This window comes from Pyricularia pennisetigena, chromosome 5 (assembly GCF_004337985.1).
Source record: "Pyricularia pennisetigena strain Br36 chromosome 5, whole genome shotgun sequence".
Classification (NCBI taxonomy): Eukaryota; Fungi; Ascomycota; class Sordariomycetes; order Magnaporthales; family Pyriculariaceae; genus Pyricularia; species Pyricularia pennisetigena.
Window position 1 is genome coordinate 3,312,839 of NC_043743.1, and position 17,950 is coordinate 3,330,788.

Below are 17,950 nucleotides of genomic sequence, written 5' to 3' on the forward strand. Positions count from 1 at the left end.
CATCCTGCAATCCATGCTCTCCGGAGCTTTCTGCGCTATGCATCTGAACGTCATTTATTACTTATCTAGGTACATGGCATCCAAATCGGGTTTGTATTTTCATTTCGGGATACTGGCAGTTGGGTGTCTTTGCAGGAGCATCAGATAAATCGAATTAGCCCAGGTCAAAGGGACGAATACCTGTAATAGTACGGGATGATCATGTAAAATTGTAAGAGAATCTAGGCTTTCCCTAAATATCTACGCCTCAATAGCACCAACCAAAAACACTATATGCTCGAAATTTCTTGAGCTTGCAGTAATGCGGTTGTTTCCTGCCGTGTATAATGCTTAACTATACCCCTAGACCCCCCCGTCTTGATAGTCAAAGCTTCCTGTCAAAATCTAGGTACTCCGGAATCCCTCAAGGGAGACCCAATTAAATAAATATCAACGTGACCAAAATTAAACCGATAGTTAATACATCACACCCCGATACTGCGGAAATTTATTGTACGGCCAAAAAAGTATGGGGCAGTTAGTGCAAAGAACGCTAAAAGAGCAAACATGAAAAAAGGAAAAAAAAAAAAAAAAGAGAAAATGCCGTGGAGTGCTTCAAAACTTCTGATAATGCAAATCTTGGGTATCAAATTCGCCGAATAAGGCGTTTATTGTCTGTCTGACATAAAGGTATGTTTCGATAAGACTCCTAATCTTCATCGCTGAGAAGATCTATTATATCGTGGTGCGACCTGCGGGGCCCATGAGACACCAAAGGTGGTCTGTTTGCATTTGTGACTGGCACGTTCGTTTTGCCAGGCCCCGTGCCATTAGTTGCTCCGCGCCTGCCGTCGAGCTCTATTTCATCTTCATCATCGTCGTCGTCGTCGTCCTCTTCCTTTATCGGCTTCCAGGAGCTGTCCGAAAATACGATCAAGGTCTTGGTGTTCCGCAGGTTACCTTCTGATTCGAGTTTACGGCGTACCTCTGCCAGGAACCCGTCGATCCGCAAACTTTGTGGCCTGGCATCTTCATTGCATATGGGGCATTTCCAGTCATCGACAATTGACAGCTTCGGACTGAAGCAGTCGCAAGGATGCGCATGAGTTTGGCACTCGGGACGGTGGGGAATTTGCGTCCGGGATTTCAGCCATGTTTTGAGGTCAAAGCACTGAATGTGAACGCAATTCGCGCCACGTACTGGGGTCTCCCAGATAGTTGCCATGAAGGGGCACGTCAAGTCGACTTTATATTCTTCCCCGACTTCCATCTGGATGTCCTCATCATGCTCTGTGCAAGTCCATCCTGCCTTGCGCTGTATGTCTTCAAGCGTAGCTTTGGGATCAAGAACTTGGTTCGCATAAACGTCGGCTATTATTTTAGAGAAACTGCGTGTTTCTATCCACTCCACGGCCAGAAAATGTCGATATCCGGGGTCATTAAGTCGGTCGTCAACACTGACAGTGAGTTTATTTATCCCTTCTAAGACCATGTCTGTAATATCAGTTGGGAGATCTTTAGAGTTTTGAGGTGCTCGTCTTGGTTTCACGCCCTTCCTCGTCCTTCCCTCGTCGGCAAAGAGGGAGATGAAGATACGCTGAGGCCATGACGTGGCGAAAGTAATCCAGTCTGGCTCATTCGGCGTGCCTGCCGACTCCTTAATGCGACAGCAACGCAGACGCAAGCGAACTGAGCCTTCAAAATGCTCTGCCAACGGGAGCTGGGGAATATTGCTGGAACACATGTGACTTCTGGAAAGCAAAGCAATATCGTTAACGTCAAAGCTGAATTCGTATGCCTTCTTCGATGGTGAAATGTCGGACGGCGGCACGGCGAAGCCCCTGATGAACTGAAAATACTTGTGCTCGTCTGCGTTTTGAGACTTAGGAAGCGCTCGAACATGCCTGACAGGGCTTCGTAAGTCCACTTGATGTAAACCAAGGCTGTAGGCCACCAAGTCGTTCGGGGCTCTAGCATGTTGGCTTTGGGGGATGACGGATCTTGCTGGTGGGAAAAAGGGCACAGGATCTGCACTCTGGCTGTTGCGATGTCCAAGTTGTCGGTTTGGTCGTATCGAACTGGGCTGGGTCGGAAGAGAACTTGCATGAGGCGTAATAACACCAGGCGCAATGGAAGTCTGCGGCCGGGGGGGTTGCACATACTGCCACTGCGTGTTGGGTTGTTGTGAGTAACCTGAATTGAGCCCGTTAAGGTGCTGGGAATATGGGGCCCCTCGGTGGTAGGGTTGGTCCGCTCTATGTTGCAGGTAATGCGATGCACTGTTCGGGACTTGTTGCCCAAATGGTAGTGATTGTTCATGTGATTGGTTTTGAAACGATACACTTCCAGAGCCTGGCGTATATGCTTGATTAGGTGTGCTATAAGGGTATATCATATTGTTTGCGCGAACAGGTGCATAGTTTTCCTGCATCATGGTAGAAGGCAGTCTGAGCTGCTGTCGAGTTGGCACAGCAGGCCCTTGCCTGGTGAGTGAAGGCGACGGTGTCGATTGCGATACCGCCGTGGCCGACAAAGGGTGAGGGTTGGATGATGCAGCTTGTTGCACAAAAGGTAGAGACGATCGGACTACACCGGATGCCATAGACGCAGGCAAGTTTGCAGCCATTACCAGCTGGATATATTTCTGCACCAGAGCCATATTCTCATTCTCAAAAAGTTGCCAGTCAGAGGGCGTTCTGTGCTGCATGTGCAGCGTCGACCGCTTCATATATGCCAAGTTAGCAACTTCCTGGTCATGAGAGAACAAAGCTTCAATCTCCTGCACCTGAGGTCTATGGTCCATGACCTGCAAACTTCTTCTCGCTCGTATGAAGACGAGACATTGAAGTCCGGGTGAATCACAGCCTAGGAGGTAGATCAGTTCGTTGACAAGCGGCGGCCGCCTCCTCTGTAGGATCAAGTTCACCATGGCATCCCAATTACGAGCCAAGCGAGTGAGGCATCGGCCTAGCGCTTCCTGACTGATTGGTAGAAAATCCACCGGGAAGGCGATGAAGAAGTTCAGCGCTGGTCGAGAGACAGATTGATTAGACGCCAGCATGTCACGCAGTGCTCTGAAGGCCATATCAATGGTTTCCCTGTCGAATGCAGGCATAGCACTGTATACCCCGGATGGATCGCACGACCATCTGCAGTATATCTGATGGATCTGCAGATAAACATAGTCGTGTGCATGACAGGCATGTTCCAGCAAGTACAACCTTCGACGGTCCATGTTGTTTGGGTCCGCATTTTCAAAGTTCGTGCGATCAAGGTAGTTTTTGAGAGACTTTGCCCAAGTTGCGAATGGCATGCTGCCCTTGTTGATCAGTATGAGAGTGTACGAAACCAGACTGGGAATACAAACTTACTCAAGCCTCTGTCTTTTGGAACTGTAGGGCCCTGGCTGCACTGAAACGTGTGGGGACTGGGGAGACTGGACCGGAGTGTTAGGTCCGAGAGTACGTTGAATGTGCAACGTACTAGCACCTGAGGTTACCGGAATGCCAGGCACATTGGTATCCAGCCCCTTTTGATGATATTGAGATTGTAAATCCGCAGAGTTGCGAATAGACCTGGCGGGCGAGGATTCACAAGAGACATGTCGAGTGTTGCTTTGTGGGACCCGCTGAGTGCCTCTGGTGTTAACAGATGCGAAACTGGTGTCTGGACCGCCATTTGCTGGCATGGGACTCGAGTATTCGGTGTTGTTATTGTGTAGAGGTCTCTCCAAGGCCTGCGATATGACCTGGGAATCAATTGACAGAACCGGAGCTTGTCGTGGCGAGTTCGGACTGTCGGGCGGGTTGGCCGCAGATGCTGGGCTAGGTTCGTCACTTTGCGCCGGAGAGGGAAGAGCGTTCAAAGAGGATCTACCAACAGACGGCTCGGGATGTTAGCAAAAGATGACAGATTAGAGCTTCAAGGAGAACATGTCGCGTCGCGACGTGTCCAAGCCCATGATGACTGAGATGGATGTCCGGGCTGGAAAAGCGCTAGACAGCATGGCTCTGTAGGTGCCAATCTAGCTCAAATTCAACCTACACATTAGGTACCGCCGTGAGAGATCGCAGAGGTCGCGCAAGCGAGTGCATCGAGGGTGCTGATGCGGATGCCGTGACATTCCCAGGCAGGTTCAGAGGCGTGGTTACCGGGGTCGACTGGCGGTAACGTTTCGTACCAGCCAGGCGAGGGGTTTCGGAATCGTCTGCGTTGTCGCGATCGGTGGTCGTCCCTGCTGGGAGTCGGCCTTTCAAGCGACTGTTCAGCGACTGGTTAGCAGCTGCGACGTCGGCCGGCCCTTGAGGCTGCCGCGTCATGCTGAGTGGGATTCTCGACGGGCTCGCAAGAATAGTTGTTGCTGAGGACAACGATGGTGAAACTTGGTTCTTTGGGGGGGTTGTTTGCCCTGGTGATTGGTACCTGGCGGGATTCGTTAGCGCCGCAACGGCTCTTTCTTTGATTGGCGTCGCGCCGCCTTCACACCTGCAGCAAAGCTAAAATGAAGTGGGATTGAAGGGTCAACGGTTTGGTGATGGAAAGGGCACAAATACCACCAGGCAAGCAGGATTGCGTTTCAATCAGTACTTTCCGCGGCTGTGGTTGTGTATGTGCTAATTGATTTGCCTTGGGCATATGGTAGAGAGTGTGGGAAGTATTGGATAGTGAACAGAATAAAACCAAGATTTATGATGATTGTTTCGGCTCCAACGTTCGCGTGTTGGGCTGAAAAGCAACTCTGCGAGTAGATCATGTGGAGACGTCGCAACAATGGCATAAACCAGTCTACCCTGCTGGCAACAAAAGGCAGACGAGCAAGGCAGCCAAATTTCAGACTTTCATCCAAGAAAGGCGGAAGGCTTGAGAGAATGATCCTTGTTTACCCGTTTTCATCACCCCCGTGCGTGTATGATCGATAGTTAAGGTTTTTGTTTTCGCTTGCAATGTTCTGGGATAGTTCTACCGCTTCCATTGCATGAAGCCGCAAAAAGAAGTCAGTTTCCATTCTGTTTTCCCGGATTCGACCACAGATCGGCAGGTAGGTACTAGGATACCATGGAAGGTATCTCTGAGGTGCCTCAGGGCTGACTTACCAATTTCATATCGCTCGATGTATCACATCCAAATGTAAATATTCGTACTGAGTTGGCCGCCATGCAGCCAAGGAGGTATCTAAGTTTTTTTTCTTTTCTTTTTTCTTCTTGTTCCCGAGGCGTGCGGAGGACTCAAAAAGTAATCACACCTTGGCTGTTACCATATTACAACATCCTCCCTACATCGGAAGCTCACAATCCTGGGCTAGCAGTCCGCTTGGCCTTGCCGAACGAAATACATGTAATCACTTCAGCTCCACTACTTTGAAGAACTAAATAAAGTAAAGTATCGTAGCATCGCATCAAATCCACTTAGCTCAACAACACCCGGCTTTCCGGGTACCGACAGCTTATCGGAGTGGAGATAAGGGTCTCACAAGCCGAATGACGCCAAAGCTATACTATGGTGGTAAGGGTTTATAAAAATCAACACACCTGTACAGTTGTGGGCGGCGCGCTGGACTGAGAGGTTTGCTTGTTCTAGTGATATTTCCCATCAGGCTGCGAAATACATGTAGGTCGCGATTTTAAAATATTCCCAAAACAGGGTATTGCTGCGTAATTACGCGAAGTTTAACATTGTGCCGGGGTATTGGATTTTTCGCCTGACACCTTGGTATATACTGTACGCTTGCTTGTGTTCACAGCAAGTGCATGTAAGTATCTCTAAAACTCTAGGTAAGGTCCCCCCACCTATATAAGAAAGTTCTTGCTTTATTTCATTGTCTCACGCTGTTACCTTGCATGGAGGGGTAAAGATCAGCCAAGCTTCTTGGCTTAATTTGCCATTCAAAGAAATACCAAGTTGGTTCACGGATTTGTTGTTATTGTCGGATGATTAACTGTGCAATTCCCCCGAAAACGACAGCAAACGTGGCATGTCTGACCAATCGAAAATTACATACAGCCCCATCTAGCACAACGGTGAAAACGGCAAACGGGGGAGGCGTTGTTTGCAGGGCTTGTTGGCTGCAATGTGGCTGCATTCAGCACGCATTCAGCCAATAATAGCGGTTCAGCACGCGCCAGAAAGCCAGTGAGGATGTTGAAAAGCAATCAACATTCCAGGAACAAGAAGAAAACAATGCAAGAAGCCGATTCGGGCACAGAAAAGAAAAGCTAAAATCAAGCCATTTCCTGCTTCAACAGCGAATCAATAAGTCTTGGCCTTTTAATCAGCCTGTTATTATTGTGTAAACATATACAAAAATCAGGTCTAACTTGTTAGGCTTACAATATACACACGACAATAACACTGTGACTAACAGATAGGTTGCTACAAACTAAACAGTTCGGATGAGCTTTGCGGGTAGAGTTCATGTCCAAATAAAGTGTCGAACTTGCTCAAAGCAGCACTGCAGAATGGTAGCTTGGCGATTTGGGGTGTGAAAGGTGTAAAAACAACCAACTGCCAGGGCGATGGAGTTTTGCTCAAGCAAGCGGGCAAGTCTGAGCTTTTTGCCTCGCCATGATAAGCTCCGAGACCACCGGTCACAAGGAACAGCTTTACAAACCAGCAACTCTGGGAGCGAAAAATCCTTTATCTTATGTTGACGCGCATAAACCTTGTTCAAAACTGTACTGTAAAATCGCGCAGGGTATTTACCTCTTTATTCAAAATGGGTTCTTGAGACACTGGCGCGAACACTTGCAATGTCAAACAGCAGAAAAAGAGAAATTGAGAGAAAGACGGAGGAAAGATGAAAAAAAAAACAAAAACAAAAAAAAAAAAAACACAAGTGGAAGACTCCAGAATGACGAAATTGCAATTCAACGATCTGGCGACAATATGATTTTGGAGGGGTCGGGTTTCAATTCGGACTGGGATCGAAGGATGGAAAAAATTCCGCGCAAACTTGAAGGATGGCAAAGAAACTGACTCGATGCACGCGCTCGAAGGTTTATCACCGCGTCCGGCTTTGACGCAGCCAGGGTCTGTTCACCCAGCTCTGCATAAAGCATGGTTCCATGCCATCCGGCGCACAAGCATAAACCAGTTGCTAGGCCCTAATGGGGAGAAAAAAAAGTGTATACCTGACATCAAAGACTACTAGATGGGGGGCCAAAAGCGTGGAGCTTGCGGAAGCTTGTCTACGTCGCCGTGGTACGAAGTCTGCCTCGCGCCTCATCTACTTCCGTGATATTGAAGCACATCGTCTCGTTTGTTTAGGGTTTTTTTTTTTTTTTTTCTTTCTTTTCCTCTTCTCCCGTCTTTGCTCACCTTCTTTATGTAGTCTTCTGCAAGATCGAGATCGATGCGGCGGTGTCAATGGTGGGTCCCCACGTGAACCTGGGAATAGGGACCCTCACTACCGTGGGCTTTTTCTTGGTCCTTCTAACTGCTTCTGACGTTGTTCTCAACTTCGGCCCTTGATGATCTTTACCTTGACTGAAAAAAATATGACCTTGGCCAGCGAAGGGGAAAGTCTGAATTGGTATTCCCGATGATGACTAACTAATATCGGGGATTTCCGTTAGCTCTTGTTTTTTTCCAAATCGAGTCACCAAATCGAGTCGCGAATTATTGCTACATCATTTTTTTTTCCGCACCGGTGGCTGTGGATTCTCTCCAGAAACCCGACTCCGCTCCGTTGGACCATTTGTAAAGCTACTGGCCATGCTCGCAAAGTTCCCTCGGTAGTATACTATGGCAGCATGCCCATGGTTGCGGGTCTATCAGCATGACGTCGGCATTTTTGCATGCAGCAGCACAGTCTTTGACCCCCTCTTTTCATTTTGGCTCGGGAGTTCTTTCATCCCATTACAAATGCCATAGAACCATGGGTCGGACGATGGGGTATATAATGACCGCTTGGTCGCCCGTAAGAGGGATGCTGGTGGTTACATCCGAAGTATAAGTCCTTGGGATCTTTAACCAAACTTTGAAAGACACCAACCGACATCAACCCAAATCAAAACACATCAACCCAGAATCAAAAACATACCAACCCCTAATTTACAATGGCTGCTACCGACTACAAGTTTGAGGGCTGGATGGGTGACTCGCCCGAGTCAGTCAACGGCAAGATGCGTTGGGGAGAGTTTGAGCCTAAGAAGTGGACGGAGGATGATGTCGACATCAAGATCACCCACTGCGGTATCTGCGGCTCGGATCTGCACACTCTCTCCTCTGGATGGGGCGCTACGCCTTACCGTATGTCTGCCTCGTTCCCTGTTGAGAAGGCGGTACTGTTTGCAGCGACTTTACTAACAACCGGTTCCTGACGATAGCCTGCTGTGTCGGCCACGAGATTGTTGGCCGTGCTGTTCGCGTCGGCAGCAACGTCAAGGACATCAAGGTCGGCGACCGGGTGGGTGTCGGCGCCCAGGCCCGCAGCTGCATGAGTCCCGACTGCCCCGAGTGCTCCATCGGCCGCGAGAACTACTGCTCTACCAAGGGCCAGAGCATCAACACATACGGCTCCGTCTACCCCGGCGATGAGGGCAAGTCGTACGGCGGCTACGCCACCTACAACCGCACCAACGGCAAGTTCTGCATCAAGATCCCCGACGGCCTGCCCTCCGAGTACGCCGCGCCCCTCATGTGCGGCGGCGTGACCGTCTGGGCCCCACTCAAGGACAACAATTGCGGACCGGGCAAGAAGGTCGGCATCGTCGGCGTTGGCGGTCTGGGCCACTTTGCCGTCCTGTTCGCCAAGGCGATGGGTGCGGACAAGGTGGTGGGCGTGTCAAGGCGCGAGTCCAAGCGCAAGGAGGTCTTGTCCCTGGGGGCCGACGACTACATCGCGACCGAGGACGAGAAGGACTGGGAGAAGCACCACCGCCGCAGCCTGGACCTCATCATCTGCACCGTCTCGCACACTGGCATGCCGCTGGACAAGTACTTGATGTTGCTCAAGCCTAACGGCATCCTGATCAACGTCGGCGTCCCCGAGGGCGGCGTGCTGCCCAACATCAACGCCTTCACCCTCGTCCTCAACGCCGTCAGCGTCGGCGGCAGCCTGATCGGCAGCCCCGGCGAGATCCGCGAGATGCTCGAGTTTGTCGCCAAGCACAACATCAAGCCCTTGGTCGAGATGAGGCCGATGAAGGAGGCTAACCAGGCCATCCTCGACATGGAGGCCGGCAAGGCCAGGTACCGTTACGTGCTGGTCAACGAAGAGAACCAGTAAACCGGCGTCGATTTCTGACGGCGCGATGACATGAGCAATGATATCTGCATTTTCTTTTTCTTTGTAATGTGTTAGTCATGGGACGCGAGGCAAAAAGACAAGTCTCGCAGCGGGTGTACAATGGTGTTTGGTACAGACTTGGAGGGTGGTGTTTTTTTTTTTTCTTCTTTGAAAAAACCTGTGTATAGAGTCGAGTCGGATTTAATCGATTGTGACATATGACGCGTCGTGTCAAAAGATATCAAGTGTGAAAGATTCATTAGCAGATTCTTTGTAAAAAAAAAAAAAAAAAAAAAAAAAAAGTAAACGTCGTATTTCCCGACCCCGTGTTACATGGTCGAGTAGCAATTGGGACGAATCCTCAACGGCAAGTCGGACAAAATGTCAAGCGTTGTACTAAATGTAAGCCTAAAACCTTAACACAACGAAATTAGAGTCATAATGATAATGCTTACACAAGGCGAATAGTCATACCCAACGGCATGTTGTGCAGTGCAGTAAAGTGACACTTGGCAGCTCAGACACTGCAATTACTCATGCTTAGGCCGTCTGTACTTTTCGAATTTAGATTGTTGTCGCCGTCAACTTGGCAGCACCGACTCGCCATGGCGAACGACAGTGGACATTAACAAACGTGGCTAAAATTGGTAAAGCAGAATCACGGGGTACCGATGTATTAATGGTGAGGGGTTACCCACTCACTTTAAGGGTTCGCTAGTGGGAAGAAGAAGAAAAAAAAAAAAAAACAATAAGAAAACAAAAGGCGTCAGTGACCCGACGCAGGGCCAGCAAAGATTGCTGCGGTCAGATTCCCCATCTCTCTGGATCTTCAGCGGATCGACAGGGAGTTGTTCAACGGGTAAACAGGGAATATTCAGCGGCTCACATCGTGTGGCCCACCACGGTTGGGTGTTGATCCGACCGATTCCGACGATTCCAAAACGTGGCTCGCATCAGATTCTTGGCGGAAGCTTTTTTTTCCCCATCTGCCTCAGCACGCACTACTGCTAAAACCTGGACAGGGGGAAACAAAGTCCCCGTATTGGTTTCGTTTCATTTTCATTTTCATTTTCATTTTCAATTTTCAATTATTTTTTGTTCTTTTCTCTTTCCTGACCCAAGGGGGTGACATGTGCTGCGGGGTCTCAACTCCTTAGTTTTCTCCCTATGAGTCGGTCCCCTTATTCCCGTTTCCACTGTCATGTTCACCACGTCAAAGATCCCTGAGCCGAGACAAGCTTATTTTGCAATTCGACACGATGCACCTTGGCTCACGGCACGGTTCTCTGTCGACCTGGTTTCTTTTTTGAAGAAGACTGACAGGTGCATCGATGCCCTGGTATGACGGCCGGCCGTGCGGCCCGCTCATGATGGCATGTCAATTTCGTACCTGGCCTAAAGGCTACTCCACGGAACGCCTTGACTCCGTGACCCGTTCGTGCTGCATTTCCCATAAAGGCGTCCCTCGCCGTTGACTGCGGCTCTGCTCTAGCTTTTTTTTCATCTCATCATAGTTCCAAAGTCTTCACATTCCCTTCGTCTCTTTATAACTTATTCTATTCATCTTGTTGCAAAGTTGCATCATCGGTGCCGGTCACTCGTTTCTCTTCTGTTCCAAAACCAGATCATTAGATAATACACACAAACGCCTTTTTCTCGCCTACATTCGAGCTCAAAAAACAAGCCTCAACGAGAAAAAAGAAAAGAAGAAGAAAAAGCCAAGAGACTATCAAAAGACAAAATGTTCGCCAAGCTTGCCGTTGTCTCTACGATCGTCGCGACCGTCCTCGCGCACGGTAACATCACCTCGCCCCCTGCGCGTATCGCTGGTGCGGCCATGGCCAAGGCCTGTGGTCAGGCGGCCGTGTCGACTGTTGTGGCCGACGGCACCACACCTATCGAGAATGTGAAGGGCACTGGCGCAAACTGTATGTCCAAACCCAGAAACAACGTTTCCATATAGATCTATACCAAAAAGCACGATACTAACCCAGACTCGGACTGCAGGCAACCTCTTCCTGTGCCGTGGCGCCGTGTTCGAGGACAACAAGGACCGCCTCCAGACCTTCAAGGCGGGCCAGGTGATCCCGATGAAGGCCGCCCTCCCCATCCCCCACGAGGGTCCCATGAACGTCTCCATTGTCGACACAAGGACCAACAAGGCCATCGGCGAGCCCCTCATAGTCTTTGACAGCTACGCCGACGAGAAGCTCCCCCAGCTGCCGCCAAACAACACCGCCTTCTCCGTCACCATGCCTCAGCTCCCCGCCAACAAGTGCACCGTCGGCGGCGAGTGCGTTCTGCAGTGGTTCTGGTTCGGCACTGCCGCCAAGCAGACGTACGAGAGCTGCGTCGACTTTGTCCAGGGATAAAGGGAGCGGGGAAAGGATTTCTGTCATTTTTGGCATCTGCGTTATTGACTGATTTCTTGATTATCACTTCTTTATGTGGTCTGGGGTTTCTGGTGCGGATCTGCGGTTAATAGATTTTGTAGAAGCGGAGCTCAAACGCAAAGAATCCAGGCATTTATTTTTTTTTTTGTCCTTTTTTTTGGAAACTTTAATGTTTTGCTGCTGGTTGTTCTGGTTTATCATCAATACCATTAATACTGAAAAGGGATAGTAAAAGCTTTCGTTAACGGGATCTGACTATTACGTAGCCGAGTTATTTCATCACGATGATCCGTCACAAGGAAAAAAAGGTCGGTTGTCGGTTCATGGGCGCATACTTTACGAAATGGCGCGCGCGCCTGCATGGATCTAAACCACAACAGGGTCTGGCGCAAACCGACTGAGTTGCGAATGCGCGCATTCACTTTGAACTAGTTCGTCCCGTCGCGGATGCTGAGTGAGTTTTGAGCAATTGACGCCTTCGCCATGGCATCTCGTGCACTTGTCCAGTCTGATTGTCAGCTTTTTCTGCTCCCTGGTCGCTTCACTTCTTCCTCGAACATGTCCTCCCTTTCGGCGCATCTCGTTTCGCAAGTGGCAGCAACCACACTACCGCTTGACGACCCACGTTTGACATGTCTCTAGTTGATTCCGGTTTGCTTAGCCCTTTGGCCACTAGAAGAAATGTCATCAAGTCTGTCCACCAAGAGTCACTCAGTAACAAAGATTCGCTGCAAAGGCTGGTCGAGTCAGCCCATGTCAAGACAGCGATCGACACCTTTCCCTCGTGCACAATTTCCTTGCCGTGAAGGAATCTCTCAGCCTGCGCGTCATAAAGAATCGTATCACAAGGGACTCTCTGATTGACATGGCTGACCTGCACGACAAGCGAATCATTCATGTCCTGGGCTGGGCTGTAACTCGTTGAAGCCCCTGTGTCAGGACTTGGTGATTGACGTGATTGCCAGACATTAAACTCAGCAACTTCATGCTTGACATTAATCAAGATGATGACTACGCCATAACAATAGGCATTATCCAGATGTCAGATTTGAAGAGCGCGTATGCAATACCCCTGAACGCGACTGATATCAAATGGCGCACACATGGCAACAACTTTTGGAGAAACCCCGAATCATGGCCAAAAGGACTACAAAAAGCACTGTACGAAACCGTCTCCTTGGACATGGTGGCATGTCAACCTTGATATGAGCAATGAGTGCTTCCACGCGTCTACACAGCCTATGATCCTGACTAAAAATAAAACAGGCTTATTTTAGGCAAACTGAGTGTGGCTGGGAATGCTTTTCTTCTTTTCATACGAGGCCAGATATGCATCAAGCGAGGAACGGCACCGAACAATCCTGCGCAACCACCTCTTTCTTTACCCATTGTAGATAGCCCCGGGGACTCCTTCTACTACTCTGGAGAAGACGAGCTATCGCCGATTGCATGTTCAGGCAGTTTAAAAAGTTCGAGAAGAAGGATAAAATGGTCGAGTCCTTCTTCATATGGGTCGGGGGATAGATCCCAATCTCAAGAACCTCATGGGCAAGATGACATTCTTGAGCCCCATGCGCAGAACAACAGCACCCGAGGCACGGCAGCATCCTTGATTCAATGGCTTCTCCAAGTAATGGGTTTGAATGGCGGTATCCCTCAGGGCAAGGTGGTATACATAACCGGCGGCAGTGTAAGTATACGCTTCTCCAGAGCCACATGAGACACACAACCCATGGGGATTAACCTCGATTCTAAACTCTATCACAGAGCGGCATCGGCCTACAGCTAGCTGAAAACCTCCTCTCCAAGGGCTGGCGCGTCGCCACATCAGCCGGGTGACGTCGTACGGGCAGCAGGCCGCCGCCTCTCGGGCCGTCTGGCAGCGCTGGGGCCGGCTGGACATTACATGCGGCACAATTCGCCCGCGGAAGGAGGGGAGATTGTCGTCACGGGAAGCGTCTTCTCCGTCTACCCCGGTGCCGATGTTTCCAGAGTACACGGCAGCCAAGGCGGGCGCGGTGACGAGGGAATATACGGATGAGGAGGTAGCTGCCAGCTGGAGGAGGGTGGCGGACAACAAGGCCAGGGAGGGGCGACGAGCCACCCGACGCAAGCCTCTTTCGCCAGAGGTGGCACGAGGCGACTCCAAGGTCTAATGTGTCGATGGATGTCTAACATGCAGACTTGTGGAGACCGCAATGGCATGAGCAATGCTCCGTTAGCTAGGTACAAAGGGGGAAAAAAAAAGAAAAAAAAAACACTCCAGATCGTTCGAAGATGCTCAAAGAACAAACCCCAGAAGCGAAGGTGAAACACAAAGACAAATAAATTGAAGCTTACCACAGGAACCGTAAAGTTTGTTATTACTGCTTGCTGCCTTGCGTTGGAACCAGCATGAACAGCCTCCGGGTCTCTTCACCAAGCAGTTCGTTGTCTAACGAACCGTCAATGACACGAACGGCTCTCTCAACACAAAGGAGCTGCCGCTGCTCTCAAGGCAGCCAAGATTCGGTCATTGGGAAGACAACTCGGGAAGAAATTTTCGAGTTTCCGAAATGCGTAGACTAATGTTACATCAAGGCAGACATGCTTTAGAACTGATGGCTCGAGGTAACAAAGATGGGCGGACACATGGTTGCGCAGTCAAGCGCTTATAAATACACAAACCGACAGCAGCTGATTTCAGTCGCTTCCACGTCATAAAAGTAGAAGCAGAAGCAGAAGCAATAACACCAGTGATCCCCCCCTTCTGCACACGATATTTAGCGCAAGCATCAACACCTTTCCCCAACAGGGCCACACCGGAACAGACTTTCTGCATATACCCATCGTCAAGATGGCTCCAGTCACACGCGCCATAAAGTCTCGCCAGGAAGCTCTTGCCGAAAAGAAGAAGAAGAAGCCGGCTGCTAAGCGGCAGGCGTCTCGGAAGAAGGCCGAGAAGGGCCCCTTGGTCCAGGAGACGCCGGCAAAGAAGAAGACTGCTGGCAGCCAGAACAAAAGACCAACCGAGCCACCTGCTTCAAAAACAGCACCTGTCAAGCTCAAGTCTAAGCAGGCAGTCAAGGGGAAGCCGAGCACGAAGAATCCCGCGGCAGCAAAAAAGCCCGGCGCCGAAACACCAACGGCAGGCCGACAGCCGGCCAAGCGCAAAGCCGCTGCCGAGCCTGCACCAAATCAGAGTGCCCGGGGCAAGAGGAGGTCGGGTGACATTGAGCAAGAAGGCAGGGAATCCTCGACCTCGACGCGGGCCACTCCGAAGAAGCGTGCAAGACGCTCGGCAACGAGCAGCGGGGCGCTAGCCGAGTCTCGCTGGGCTAAACAAAACGAGAACGATGATGAGGTCGACGATGATAATGACAGAGACGAGTCTGGGGCCAATAACGTACCCATGGCGGGGTTGCGACGCATCAAGGACACCGTTGTGGAAGGAATCAGGAGCACCATACGCGGAATCACTGTGGACGACAAGGAAGGAGATGAGGATGAGGATGTTGCAGAGGACCAGGACGAGCCAGCAGAGTCCCTTGTAGGTGACTTTGAAGATCTAATCGTAGAGTTGGCCCCAAAGAAGCCCAACGAGAAAGTCGAGATACCCAAAGCGGTCGAGGGTTTCGTCAGCAGATCTTCAGATGGCAGTGCGTTCGACTTTAACTTCCCAGTGCCCGAGTTCAAGCAAGGCGAAACGCTTCTGTGGGCTTTGAAGGAACACCCGACGACTGTCAAGGTTCAACTGCGCTTGGGTCAGCGGAACAACCAGCAGTCGGTAGATTGCTTCCGGGTTGCGCTGAGCTTCCAAGACGAGCATGATGGGTTTGATAACGAAACATCCTTCTGTAACCCTGCAAAGGCATGGTCACCGGACAATGCAGGAGCTGAACTCGACAACTTTCTCACCCTGGCCCTGAGCCGGTACCTTCATGTTGCGCTCCATGACAGCACAGCTCGCGAGCCATCCGACACCCTGGCCGAGGTTGGCGTTGTCGTGGAGAAGGTTCTTTGCGAGGTCTATTGTGCAACCCACTGCGTCGTCTGCCAGAAGCCCCTCGGAACCCATGTTTGGCGCCCCGTCGCCTGCTCGCCACGGTGCAACGAAACCATGGCCACCTGGCCGCTGGAGCTTCTCATGTCGCCGCTTCTTCTCGACCACCTGGTGCTTGACTTCCTACTAGGCTGTCTCAACTCCATGAGGGATGAACAAATGGCCGACATGAGCGCCAACCTCCCAGCCCCCGTCAGGAACATCCGCGGCGCATCCGTTCGCGCGGCCATCAGCTCTTTCCCCAAGCTGGACGGCGAATCGACAGCCTCGTCCATCCAAGCTGCGGGTAGAGGCGCGGAAGACCGGCGAACCGCCATGCTGTTCCTGTCATTTGCTTTCCCAGGCTGTCTGGTGTCGGCATCCAGGGCCGCGTGGGTAAAGTACATAGCGCCCGAGAGCGTAGACAGCCGCAGCATTCACCAGTTCGTGCTGCTCAACTCGACAGTCGCACGCCAGATCAACTTCGACGCCGGGCAGACGCGAGGAGGAACGCCAGGGCAGGCGGCTTTCCACGGCACGCCGTCCAGAAACCTGCTGCCCATCCTAGCAGATGGCCTGCGGACTGTCTTTGGCGGTCGCAGTGGTATCTTTTTCGGATCGTCTTTCCAAAAATCGGTGGGATACCAGCCGAGGGACTTTAGCGCATGGCCTTTGAGCGTCTTTACAGGAGCGCAACTGATATTCGGCCTGGAGAACCGTGGGCCGCCGCAGCCTGACGATTGGTTCCAAAATCCTTTCCTGGAGGGCAGAACCTTCATAGAATCAGATCTTATGATGCGGAATGTGTTTCTTTTCAAGGAAGGAAGTCAAGACATCAATAGAGTTAACCATGTCCGCCCCTTCTTCAAACTCCATTTCAAAACCGGTACACACACGCGCCAGGTTATGGAGAGGACGTTCCGTCTTATCAAGGAAACCCGTGTTGGTGAGGTCAAAGGTCCAGCTAAGCTGCTCAATTGGTAGGTAAATAAACCCCGTTACGATGGACGACTGAAAAAGCATATATGACCATCCTACGGGTTCTAAACAGGACGATAATCGGCGCAGTATAAAAGCAAGGGCTGAAAGGAAAAAAAAAAAAAAACGAACCGACCGAGACCCTATTTGCCTTGTAGATTGTGATAGAAACGGGACACAAATACTGGCAACGCAAGCTCATGTGTTTGTCGCATCGTCCCTTCAGGTTTGGCCCAAATGCGAAAACTCTGCATTGAAATGCAAAACAATGAGGTGTTTCGACGTTTATGCACTCGAATCGGACAAAAAGAAAAGCGGGAGACAAAGAGAGAAGCGACCACAAGAAAAAAAATCATAGAAGCTTAGACAGAGATAAAATGGAGATCACCAAAAGAAACAGACGCGTTCGGGAATTGAGCCCGACGTGGGGGTCGAACCCACAGCCTTGAGATAATCATAAGTCCTAGCCATGAGAGTTGGGAGGTTCGTAAGAGTCTCACGCTCTACCGATTGAGCTAGCCGGGCGTCCTGTTGAATTGGTGGATGGAATGGGATATAAATAGTTTAAGTGTTAGAACAAACAGTGCTTTTGCGTATTTTTCTAGTCTCAGGGCTCATCCCTAAAGCCTAATCTCAGTAGTCTCAGTGCTCAGACTAGACCCCCCTGCTTCGCAATGGGGACCGAGCGCTCCATATACCTTTCAGCCACATGGTTTTTCGACCAATTACATTGGCCGAAAAGATCGCGCTCGTTCTACAGTGGGTGACCCAGAAGTGGACATGCCCCTGAAGTGGACACCCTCCCGAAGAACTGCCATGAAAACAACGAACATGCAATTAATCGTTTTTCCGCAGTAAATCGCAATAAAACCTATATTTATTAATTCGCAAAAAGCTCCTTTACATTATAATCCAAAAATGAAACCGTAAATCCCTAGTCCTAATCCTAATTTCGGTATTATTACCGGATTTTAGCCTCCATGGCCGCCCTTTTTTAATCCAGGCCGTAAACCGTTTCCTATATACCGGTTTATTTATAAAAAGAATTTTAGGTTTCGCGGCGTACGCGTTTTTTAAATGCAGGTTTAAAAATTTCAATTTTTTCGTTTAACCGTTTATTTTCGGAGGTAAAATTCGCGATTTAAACAATTTAATAATCCATAATTTTAAATACCTTTAATACAAAATTAACCAAATTTTTTTTACATTCGCCTAACCGGCCTATTATTTGCATAACCTGTTTTTTTAATATTTTGGGAAGTTTTTAAAATCCCGAAAATAACGTTAATTACATTTTAATCCGAATTACGGTTAAAAATCGTTACCTAAATAATTTTTAGGTTAGGATTTACT

General features: G+C 49.9%; 5 protein-coding genes across 5 annotated transcripts; 4 read left to right on the forward strand and 1 right to left on the reverse strand.

Moving 5' to 3' along the window:
* Positions 1-688: 688 nt before the first annotated feature.
* Positions 689-4,298, reverse strand: PpBr36_08909 (uncharacterized protein; the record flags this gene model as incomplete). The annotated part of the gene is given in 3 exon segments (XM_029896034.1): positions 689-3,332; positions 3,351-3,851; positions 4,024-4,298. 3 exon segments carry the CDS (start codon positions 4,296-4,298, stop codon positions 689-691), a joined length of 3,420 nt encoding a protein of 1,139 aa, XP_029747114.1.
* A 3,735-nt stretch (positions 4,299-8,033) lies between these two features.
* PpBr36_08910 (uncharacterized protein) lies at positions 8,034-9,205 on the forward strand (the record flags this gene model as incomplete). Its single annotated transcript, XM_029896035.1, has 2 exons — positions 8,034-8,226; positions 8,304-9,205. 2 exons carry the CDS (start codon positions 8,034-8,036, stop codon positions 9,203-9,205), a joined length of 1,095 nt encoding a protein of 364 aa, XP_029747100.1.
* A 1,741-nt stretch (positions 9,206-10,946) lies between these two features.
* On the forward strand, positions 10,947-11,577 carry PpBr36_08911 (uncharacterized protein; the record flags this gene model as incomplete). The annotated part of the gene is made up of 2 exons (XM_029896036.1): positions 10,947-11,133; positions 11,213-11,577. The coding sequence occupies 2 exons, from the start codon at positions 10,947-10,949 to the stop codon at positions 11,575-11,577; spliced, it is 552 nt and encodes a 183-aa protein (XP_029747101.1).
* Positions 11,578-13,231: 1,654 nt separating this feature from the next.
* On the forward strand, positions 13,232-13,754 carry PpBr36_08912 (uncharacterized protein; the record flags this gene model as incomplete). The annotated part of the gene is made up of 2 exons (XM_029896037.1): positions 13,232-13,292; positions 13,408-13,754. 2 exons carry the CDS (start codon positions 13,232-13,234, stop codon positions 13,752-13,754), a joined length of 408 nt encoding a protein of 135 aa, XP_029747040.1.
* A 680-nt stretch (positions 13,755-14,434) lies between these two features.
* On the forward strand, positions 14,435-16,603 carry PpBr36_08913 (uncharacterized protein; the record flags this gene model as incomplete). Its single annotated transcript, XM_029896038.1, has 1 exon — positions 14,435-16,603. One exon carries the CDS (start codon positions 14,435-14,437, stop codon positions 16,601-16,603), a length of 2,169 nt encoding a protein of 722 aa, XP_029747520.1.
* Between the last annotated feature and the right edge of the window lie 1,347 nt (positions 16,604-17,950).